Source organism: Theobroma umbraticum, unplaced genomic scaffold (genome assembly GCF_002168275.2).
Source record: "Theobroma umbraticum cultivar Fairchild unplaced genomic scaffold, ASM216827v3 scaffold_86.0, whole genome shotgun sequence".
NCBI classification, from domain to species: domain Eukaryota; kingdom Viridiplantae; phylum Streptophyta; class Magnoliopsida; order Malvales; family Malvaceae; genus Theobroma; species Theobroma umbraticum.
The window spans coordinates 184757-194747 of NW_018397263.1; the positions used below are offsets into that span (position 1 = coordinate 184757).

Sequence of the window (9991 nt, forward strand, 5' to 3'; positions counted from 1 at the left end):
GCTTCCTAAAAGGGGTGCCTCGGAACATCATCCCCATTTTGAACTTTGTACCCAGTCATTGTGGTCAGAAAGCTTCTATTTCTATAGAACAGGTGGCAATGAGATTACATCACCAGAAAACAAAAGCTTGGAACAGTATTCTATTAAGAATTGAGCTTAAGCGTTTAACCAAAAAGGTTTCTTTGAAGTTTAACATGATTATCCAAAAACAATGAAAAAAACAAAGCTTTCCTTTGTATAAAAAAATGGGCTTTCTTATATATAGTTGACGGAGTCAAGCAAAATTATGCTGCTACATAACAAAGAGAAATTGATATGGTCAAATTCTCAAAATGAACAGTGACCCAATGCAACAGAAACGGTGAAGTGCTATTTTCCCTGAAAGAAGGCCACTGGAGCTACGGTTCAGGTGGCCTGACTGGGATGTTCTGGCCACCGGGGGTCATGTATCAGCAAAATAAGAAAGCATCTTGACAAAGCTGATAAGGCAAAAGCCCAGGCCGCCTGATACCATTACACCATGCAATTTCATGTGTGTTTTTGTATTTAGCAAAATTAAAGGGTCATTAGGAAATGCAGATGTCAACGTCAGGACTGGTCAAAATTACAAGGATGCTACAAAGAGAAGACCAGTTCATTGGTTAATGAACCTCGGCTTAGCTTGACAATGTCCCAAGGCTTTGCCTTCTCCCGCGGCAAAAGCTTATAGCCCATTGCTTTTCAAGCTACTTGTGCTAAACGACACGGGATGTTACTTTCTTTTTTCATGTTCTTTTGTTGGAATAATTTTACATTTATTTGTTTAACAGTGAAAAGGTTTCCCAGATGTTAGTAGTAAGACATGAGCAACCTTGGAATCATTAATCCGTAGAACAAAATCAGTGGATTCGAGCAGGGGACAGATGTCAAGCAAAGGGTGTCTGTTGGATTTTCAATCAGCGCAGCTCGTCAGCCGCCACTCATGTGTGATTAATATGGCTAGTCCAGTCAAAGCCACAAGCTTTGACCGGGAATTATTTTTCCACGGTCAAACTTGCTTTTGGCTTCCCAGAAGAAACATGGAGGAGGAAGACCTTAATGCAAAAGACTCATCACTCACCATGAAAAAACATCTTTCCCCCTCACCTGTCCTCCTCCCCTGCTCTCTCTTTTTATGGCTTCTTCTTCAGGAACCAACACTTCCAATACTTCTTCTATAAATTCCCAAGCAGCCTTCCATTTCTCCAGCTCAAACCCCATGGCTGCTTCCTCCTCTTTCATGATGGACAACATTAACCAAAACAGAAGCACTTCGATGACCAGCTGGGGACTTTCTGACCATCAGGCAACTGATAAATTTGGCATTGAAATCCCAAAGTTCAAGTCACTTGCTCCCTCTTCACTGCCCATCTCTCCAGCTCCTGTTTCTCCTTCTTCTTACTTGGCTACACCTCCTGCAGCTTTTAGCCCTACTGATTTCTTGGGCTCACCTGTTCTCTTCTCCACTTCTAGTGTGAGTTTCTTAATTTCTTCTCTCTAAACAATTAATTGAACATACTGTTTTCATAGATACTGCCGATACTAATGGATCATTTTCTTCTCTTCTTCCGTTGGGTTTCTATAGATTTTCCCTTCTCCGACAACAGGGGCTTTTGCTAGTCAAACCTTAAACTGGAGGAGTAATTCTAATGACAATCAACAAGGAATCAAGGGGGAACACAACAACTTCTTTGATTTCTCTTTTCAACCCCAGCCAAGGCCTTCCTCGACTTCATCATCCACCTTTCAATCTTCTTCAAACATTGTTTCGGTGGTAAGCTTTAATTTCAATCAGTTCTCTTGGGATTGCCGCAGATTTTTTTTTGTCGTGTTTGGAAAATATAAAAATACCCTTGGCCTTTTGAGATGTTTTGTCGGTTTGTAAGGTACCAAAAGCAACAAAAACAATAAGATTTTTACGAGAATCAAGAAAGCAGCAGCATGCTTTTCCATAAATGATACGTATCCTAAAGTAGGGAAACAGAAACAAAAACCAATTTCGAGATTCAAAGTTTAATGTTGAACTGCTGTTTTTTTTAGACATCATTTCCCAAATGATAGTAATTTTGTTGCTGCTAAGTTGGAATTTGGAACAACGACTGATGGTTTCAGTCTGGTTGGACAGGATCAGCTCCTTAGGGACTTGGTTAAACAGAATGTTTTAATTTAGTTTGTTTCCATGGATATCATTTTTGTTTGTTCTCATCCTCAAGTTTTGGTCTAATCTTGTGCTACATGAACAGGAACAATCGACTTGGAATTTCAGTGAGCCCATGAAGCAACCTGGATTGCCCGTGGAGAAGGCTGCTGGAGTAAAATCAGAATTTGCTCCGATGCAGAACTTCTCCTCGGAAATGGCACCATTACAAACGACTATGCAACAAAGCAATACGGATTCCCAACCAGCTGCTTACAGCCAATACAATCAATCGACTCAGTACCCCAGGGAGAACAGAAAGGTGCAAGATGGATACAATTGGAGAAAATACGGGCAAAAACAAGTGAAAGGAAGTGAGAACCCACGCAGTTATTACAAGTGCACATATCCCAACTGCCCCACAAAGAAGAAGGTGGAAAGATCTTTGGATGGACAGATAACTGAAATAGTTTATAAGGGAAGCCATAACCACCCCAAGCCTCAGTCTACAAGAAGGTCATCATCTCATTCTGCATGCACCAACTCGGAAATATCGGATCAATCAGGTGGTACATTAGGGAACGAGCGAACAGACTCCTTTCTCGTGCACGAGGATACTTCAGGTTCCATAGGGGAGGATGAGTTTGACCAAGCTTCACCAATAAGTAATCCAGGTGGTGATGACAATGAAAATGAACCCGATGCCAAAAGATGGTAAGCCTAGCAAAAACAGATTTGCTAATGGCCTTGCTTATACTTTTATGGTGGAAGAATAACTGTTTTTCTAATCATGTAATTTTCTCTTTTGCAGGAAAGGTGAAAATGAGAATGAGGGTATCATAGGTTCTGGTAGCAGAACGGTGAGAGAGCCTAGAATAGTGGTGCAAACAACAAGTGATATCGACATTCTTGATGACGGGTATAGATGGAGGAAATATGGACAGAAAGTAGTAAAAGGAAATCCCAATCCAAGGTGATTACCCTTCACCTAATTGTTCAGGGAGATGAAGATGCTTAGAGATTTATTCAACTTAAACTGAAATTGTTCTGTTATCCACTCTACAGGAGCTACTACAAATGTACAACAATTGGCTGTCCGGTGAGAAAACATGTTGAGCGAGCATCCCATGATTTGAGGGCCGTGATCACAACTTACGAAGGGAAACACAACCATGATGTTCCAGCAGCACGTGGGAGCGGCTACGCAATAAACAGAGCTTCCACTACAAACAACAGCAATGCTCCCATGCCTATAAGGCCTTCTGCGGTCCCCGGTCAGGCTAGCAACACAAGTTACCCAAACTCCCTTCAGACAAGATTGCCAACATCAGGAAGTCAACCTCCAGTTACCTTGGAAATGCTGCAGAACCAAGGTGGTTATGGATTCTCGGGATTTGGAAAGGCCATTGGCTCCTACATGAGCCAAGCACAATTCTCAGAAGGGGCATTTGCTAGAGCTAAGGACGAACCCGAGGATGATTCGTTTTTTGATGGATTCCTTTCTTGAAAGTGAAACAACTAACTTTAGGAACACATCAACAAAGCAGATGTTTATCAATTAGCTTTTGCTTGTTTTGATTGTATAACTATACAGTTACTTTGGTTCTGTAGGTTTTATAACTGATACACAGAATTAGTGCATTTATTCATTTGTTTTGGGGCCTGGTAGAAGACAATGCCTCACTTCAAAACTTTGAAGCAGATTGTAGGAGTAGCAAGTAGAAAATGGATTTCAGTGTTAAATAAAGAATTTCCTCAACTTAAGACACGATTTACATTGTGAAATTCTGGTAGTCCTCCCCTCACAACTCTTTCTTTCCCTCTTCCCCTCTAATTAATTGCCACGCGAATCTTTCCTTTTTACCCTGTTTTGCAACTCCGCTGTTTGCTCAGTATGACGGAGAAGATTTTCTATTGACCGTCATGCTCTAGCTTCCAACCGTCAAGTTACGTTTCTATATGATCATGCACATTTCAAGCCACAATCATTGCTTTGAAGAACTTTAAGCAACAGGAAGAGGCATTTTCACTATTGACTTTGAAACAATCAAACCATACGCACAGAATTTACACGTTAAATATGACATAAATGACAAATGAATGATAAATACACAAAGAATCACTCAAGGGAGAATGTGGGAAAAGATTATGAAAAGAAGAAGCTAAAAGTCATAATCAGATGTAAGATTGGGTTGAAAGTTTATAGCCTGAAACCATGGCTGACAGTGCCAGTGATAGAAACGCAAAGATAGACATGCTGATAGCCGAAGCTGAGGAGTCTGTGAAAATGTTGTCCTGCCCTTCTCTCATCCTGTTTGTCATTGGAATTGCCGCAGATGCTGATGATATCAACAGATATGCCACCACCTGCAATTCAAAACCCTTTTTCCAATCATGCTTTTTTAATTTTTGGGTATATACAATTACGCAGAATTAAAGCTCGTGCAATGGAAATTTTTCCTTCTTGCTTAGTTGGAACTTTTCAAATCAGACGTGCCATATTGACTTATACTGTACCTGCAAATTTTAGGAACGCGTGCCAGATTGAAAGCAAGAGGCTTTCGAAAGGTCACAATCAATCCTAGTTTCCATGTCATGCCGTACAGAGTCTTTTCTAGACTCCTCTGTTTCTTCCTTATGGTTAATCTTATTCTTTCATCCCAAACCGGAGCACCATATTCGCTGCTTTGACCAAGTCTAATGTACACAAACTTTCTAAAAGTTCGATTGAAACAAATCTAGTTTTTTCCCGTTGATTCTTGGCAAACAAACACAATTTTTTATTATTAAAATAAGGTTGATGAAAGTTCTGGGAAAACCAACCTGATCACCCAGAAAGTCCACCATGGCAGAGATACGTCGCTCAAATATCTGTTTCCCTGTCGAGATCTCATGTACGTGTCTCAACGCTTGTACTCCTGTGTACAAAGTCGACAGAATTGCAATTGCCAACAAATACCTGCAAAAAGGAAACAACCCCAAAATCAAATTAAACTCTAATTTCGAATCTTTGGAAAAACCGCATGTTTCGTTTCGATTGATAAGATTGGATTTTCAATCACCTGTACTCTTCATAGTTGTCGAAATTTTTCCAACCACCGTGCCTGTTGCTAGCCATGATTATGAAAGAAAGCAAAGAGAACAGCAAAGCCAATCCTCTAGCCACCAGGGATCCCCTATTCAACAAATCCTCCCTTTTCCATCGCCTGGTAATCGCCGAGACACCGAACCCTGCTCCCGGTGTCGGATTCTCCACGTCGGCACTGGGTGTAGCCGCGGGAACCGGAGATCCCGCGTGATTATTCATGGTCGGTTCATCGGGATTCGACATGTGGGAATCAAATTTAGAAATCTAAGGCTTTGAATCACTGCTACCAAAAAACAAAATGAACGAGAAAGATCAAAGAAGAACAGAGAAATGTGGAGACTTTTCGCGGAACAGAAACGAACTGGGGTTTGAGAAACGTTGTTTCCCGCAACTGACAACTCAGCCTTGTCCTGTCTTTCAAGGGAAGTCTTTCAAGTACGACCCTTATGTTTCGAAATTCTGACACGTGTGGCAGGATTTCTTGTACATACTATGACGTGGGGAGAAAGGATTCGACCAATCTGTTATGCCAGAACCAATTGAAGTTTGAGGATATCCTCTTCTTTTTCTGTTCTAACAACTCGAAACTATCTATTTATCTTAAATTATGTTTGGTCATTTCGAGAAACAAGTACATATCAAAGGACATATTAAATTTGTTCTGCAAACTGTCATTGGCATTGGGTTCAATTCAATGGTTAAGGCAATGCTTGTTTTCTTAAAAACGCCAAGTTAGTTGGACATCAACAAGGTAGAATGTTTATCAATTAGCTTTGCTTATTTTGATTGTATATCTACATAGTTACTTGGGATCTGCAGATTTCGAAACTCATACACAGAATTAGTGCATTCGTTCATTTGTTTTGAGGCCTGATAAACAATGCCTCACTTAAAACTGTGTAGCAGATTGTAGGAGTCAAATACAGGACAGGACAAATGGATGACATATAAAATACCCGAAGAATCACTTAATGGAGGAAGTGGAAGAAGATTACAAAAGGAAAAAAGCTGAAAAGCTATAAATTAGATGTAAGATTGGGTTGAAAGTTTATGGCCCGAAACCATGGCTGACAGTGCCAGTGATAGAAACGCCAGGAAAGACATGCTAATAGCCGCAGCTGAGGAGTCTGTAAAAATGTTGTCCAGCCCCTCTCTCATCTGGTTTGTAACTGGAATCGCTGCAGATACTGATGATATCAACAGGTATGCCATCACCTGCAACTTAAAATATTTCAAAACCCTTGTTCCAATCATACTTTTTAACTGTTTAATATATTGCAATTACACCAGAATTCAAGCTTGTGCAACAAACATTCCACCCAATTGCTGGAAATTCGCTGCTTGCTCAGTCGGCAAAGCCGCAAAGGCATCGGCAGTTTTGGTTAAAGATTGGAACTTGTCAAGTCAGACGTGCCATGTTGAAAGATATTGTACTTGTAACTTTTAAAGACACGTGACAATTTGGTTTCAGCTGTCAGCAGCCCCCCAATGGCAAGGAGGCTCGAAAAGGAAAATCAAATCATATTTTCCCTGTCGTGCCGTACAGAGACTTTTCTAGAGTCCTCTGTTTCTTCCTTATGATTGACCAAGTAATGTACACAACTCTCTAAAAATTCTATTAAAGACAAATAAAGTGTTTTTCCCATTGATTCGTAGCGACCAAACAGAAATTTTTTATTAGAAACAAGTTGACGAAAGTTCTGGAAGAACCAACCTGATCACCCAAAAAGTCCACCATTGCAGAGTCACGTCGTTCAAGTATCTGTTTCCCAGTCCAGATGACGTGTCTCACCACTTGTCCTCCTGTGTACAAAAACGACAAAATTGCAATTGCCAACAAATACCTGCAAAATTTAGCAACCCCAAGATCAAATGGAACTCTAATTTCCAATCTTTGAACAATCCTTGTTTCGTTTTAATATCATATGACTGGATTTACGGTTACCTGTATTCTTGGTACTTGTTGAAATCTTCCCCATCTCCCTCATCACCGTGCTTGTTGCTAGCCATGATTATGAAAGAAAGGAAAGAGAACAACAATGCCAGTCCTCTAGCGACCAGGGATCCTCTCTTCAACAAATCCTCCCTTCTCCATCGCCTTGTAATCGTCGAGACACCAGACTCCACTCCCGGTGTAGGATTCTCCACGTCTGTAGCCGTGGGTGTCGCCGGCGATACCGCGTGATTATTCTGGGTTGGTTCATCGGGGTTCGACATTGGGGAGTCGAATTTAGAAACCTTAGCATTTGAATCACCCATTGGTACCGAAACAAAATGAGGATTGAGAGATGAAAAAAGAAGAGAGAAATGTGGCTAGAGTTTAAGTGAGAACTCAGACATGCACCGTCTTTTTGAGTCCGACTATTATGTTCCGACATTTTGACACGAGTAACAGGATTTCTTATATACTATGCCATGGCGAGAAAGGGTTCGTCCGACCTGTTACGCCAGAAGGAGAAACCAATGGAAGTTTGGAAGATGAGCTTGTCGATGCCACCAAAACCGTTTTTTCTGTTTTTAATGAACAACACAAATAATCTTTTTAAATAAATTTCCCATGCACCAACCTCAGCATGTCGATGCAATCTATGGTAACTACTAACTATCAAAACACTCTTTTGTTTTCCTTTTATATAACAATAATTAAATTTATTTAATTTTAATAAATATATAATATTATAATTCCACATTGCATATGCCTTGAAGTTGGCATCGGATTCGGTTGATATGTAATTGAACACTCTCCAATTGATTTAATTATAATAAAATTTATATTTGATGTAAAGGTAATTTTTATACATTCCGAATTCATTTTGCAAACCATGCATGTTACGCTTTTGTATATCACTGAGGCAGTTGTTGAACTACGGAACGGGTTTCTTGACTTGGTTTTTTTATAATAAAAATAAACTAATTATTTTTTATGAAAAACGTATATAAACATCCATACAGTACAAGTTTAATTCATATTAAATGAATATAAAACTTGAAGACTTTTTTTTTATATCAAATTGGCAATGGGCAGTTATTAGCCACTGAACCAAAAGTCAATGACTCAATTCCTCTTTCTCACGGAGCATGGTCATCAGGATCCCAATCCCAATAAGGCCTGGCCTTACGGACCCAAACAATGAAAAAAATAACTGGCCCAGCCTTGGGAGATCTAAACTTAAAGACGGGGAATAGAGCAAGCCTGTGCATCCCCTGCATGGAAAGCTAACAGCCCCTGGCTTGGTGCCTGCTGGAACTCCCAATGTTGAGCTTGAAACCAGATTATAATAAGAAAAAGGACCCTTGGTTTTTATTTCTGTTAACAGTTTCCCTCTCGTGTCCGGAATTTTTCTTTTTAACCTGTCAAAGGCAGGTTGGCTCATTTAGGTGATCCTGGGTCCCCCCCTTAGACTTTTTGTCAGGCATCCGACAGGACAATTACAAGGCCCGGGGCCATTTCTCTACTGGGATCCAATCAATTCTAACCTTAAGAAGGCCCTTAGCTGTACGATCCATCTGGATAACAGCGACAAAGCCCCCTTTTATTCATGTCATTTTATTACCGAAGTTTCGAGTTAGAAAAACGGCCAAAATCTACGTCGTAAGTTTCCCATCCTGTTTGATTGGCGAATGGTAATGCAAATCCAATCTTTGCACATACAACTTCTTCTTTCCTTGGATTTGACACTATACCTACAATCAAGGTTTATCTATAGATTACTATTTGGTTCTCAATTATCTTTTCGATGAGTTAGTTTCTCCATCTAACACCAGCCATGTGAGCTTTTTCGCTGACACTAGGCATAGACATGTTAGACACCATAATTGAAAAGGATAAATGATTTTATGGTCCACGAAATTAAATATACTAGGAAAAGGCCCGTGCAATATTACCTGATCCGACCCACTTAAAGTAAAGTAAAACCAAAAGATATAAAAATAACCCAAGAGTAGTAAGGGTGTAAATCCTAAAAAACATAAATTTTAAAATTTAAAATCAACCCGAAATTCTTCATCAACCTCAATTAGGACATGTGCCAACACTCATAGATAGACCTGTCAATATGGGCCGGCTCGGCCCAACCCGGCCCTAGCCCTTGTGGGTTGAAAAAATATGGGTTGGGACGGGCCAGCCCATATTTTATATGGGCTACAAAATCCTCAACCCAACCCACCTTTTGCTAACCCACGGGTTGGGCCGGGTTAGCCCATTTTTTTCAAAAAAAAAATTATTTTAGTAAAATAAATATAACTATATTATGATTTAGTTTATAAATTAAATAATAAAAACATATAACAAATAAATAAATTACACCAAATATAAATAAGTAAATACATTACATCAAACATAAATAAAATTTTAAATTTTTAATCTTTAATACAATTACACAAACTACAATCCCATCAACATACCAATAAATACATAATCAAATATTCATAACTCAGATTAATTAATATTTTTCTCAATCTTCATCCGCAATAAAAACATTGAGTCTTCTTGGACAGCAATATGTTTCCAAGTCCTCATCATTATCATCTAATATTCATTATCATAAAAGAAAAAATATAATGAGTTTGAATTTTAACTAAAATTATTAATTTAACAAGGAAATATTAAAGATATTGAAATATATAAAATAAACAATACCTTCCAGATCCCAGACACGATCCCACGCCTCAAGAGAAATGGAAACACAGATCAGAATACAGTCTGAGACAGATACCTGATTGACTGCATGCACAAATGGCAATGAAGA

At 39.3% G+C, this 9991-nt stretch overlaps 3 protein-coding genes across 3 annotated transcripts; 1 reads left to right on the forward strand and 2 right to left on the reverse strand.

The window, feature by feature from the left end:
• The first annotated feature begins 1097 nt into the window (after positions 1-1097).
• On the forward strand, positions 1098-3806 carry WRKY33 (WRKY DNA-binding protein 33). The gene is made up of 5 exons (XM_021434388.1): positions 1098-1492; positions 1604-1792; positions 2262-2869; positions 2967-3128; positions 3221-3806. The coding sequence occupies exons 1-5, from the start codon at positions 1154-1156 to the stop codon at positions 3660-3662; spliced, it is 1740 nt and encodes a 579-aa protein (XP_021290063.1). The 5' UTR covers positions 1098-1153; the 3' UTR covers positions 3663-3806.
• A 351-nt stretch (positions 3807-4157) lies between these two features.
• Positions 4158-5648, reverse strand: LOC110420957 (CASP-like protein 4B1). The gene is made up of 3 exons (XM_021434390.2): positions 5218-5648; positions 4979-5114; positions 4158-4522 (listed from the first exon to the last, which is right to left on the reverse strand). The coding sequence occupies exons 1-3, from the start codon at positions 5484-5486 to the stop codon at positions 4331-4333; spliced, it is 597 nt and encodes a 198-aa protein (XP_021290065.1). The 5' UTR covers positions 5487-5648; the 3' UTR covers positions 4158-4330.
• A 190-nt stretch (positions 5649-5838) lies between these two features.
• Positions 5839-7546, reverse strand: LOC110420956 (CASP-like protein 4B1). The gene is made up of 3 exons (XM_021434389.1): positions 7189-7546; positions 6958-7087; positions 5839-6458 (listed from the first exon to the last, which is right to left on the reverse strand). The coding sequence occupies exons 1-3, from the start codon at positions 7500-7502 to the stop codon at positions 6267-6269; spliced, it is 636 nt and encodes a 211-aa protein (XP_021290064.1). The 5' UTR covers positions 7503-7546; the 3' UTR covers positions 5839-6266.
• Between the last annotated feature and the right edge of the window lie 2445 nt (positions 7547-9991).

Excerpts from the sequence above, each read along its gene's own strand:
- WRKY33 (XM_021434388.1), top strand. The coding sequence starts at position 1,154 with ATGGCTTCTTCTTCAGGAACCAACACTTCCAATACTTCTTCTATAAAT. Across the intron at positions 1,493-1,603 it reads TTCTCTTCTCCACTTCTAGT|ATTTTCCCTTCTCCGACAAC; the intron begins GTGAGTTTCTTA and ends GGGTTTCTATAG. Across the intron at positions 1,793-2,261 it reads CTTCAAACATTGTTTCGGTG|GAACAATCGACTTGGAATTT; the intron begins GTAAGCTTTAAT and ends CTACATGAACAG.
- LOC110420957 (XM_021434390.2), bottom strand. The coding sequence starts at position 5,486 with ATGTCGAATCCCGATGAACCGACCATGAATAATCACGCGGGATCTCCG. Across the intron at positions 5,115-5,217 it reads GACAACTATGAAGAGTACAG|GTATTTGTTGGCAATTGCAA; the intron begins GTGATTGAAAAT and ends TCCTTTTTGCAG. Across the intron at positions 4,523-4,978 it reads TGGACTTTCTGGGTGATCAG|GTGGTGGCATATCTGTTGAT; the intron begins GTTGGTTTTCCC and ends TTTGAATTGCAG.
- LOC110420956 (XM_021434389.1), bottom strand. The coding sequence starts at position 7,502 with ATGGGTGATTCAAATGCTAAGGTTTCTAAATTCGACTCCCCAATGTCG. Across the intron at positions 7,088-7,188 it reads AACAAGTACCAAGAATACAG|GTATTTGTTGGCAATTGCAA; the intron begins GTAACCGTAAAT and ends TAAATTTTGCAG. Across the intron at positions 6,459-6,957 it reads TGGACTTTTTGGGTGATCAG|GTGATGGCATACCTGTTGAT; the intron begins GTTGGTTCTTCC and ends TTTAAGTTGCAG.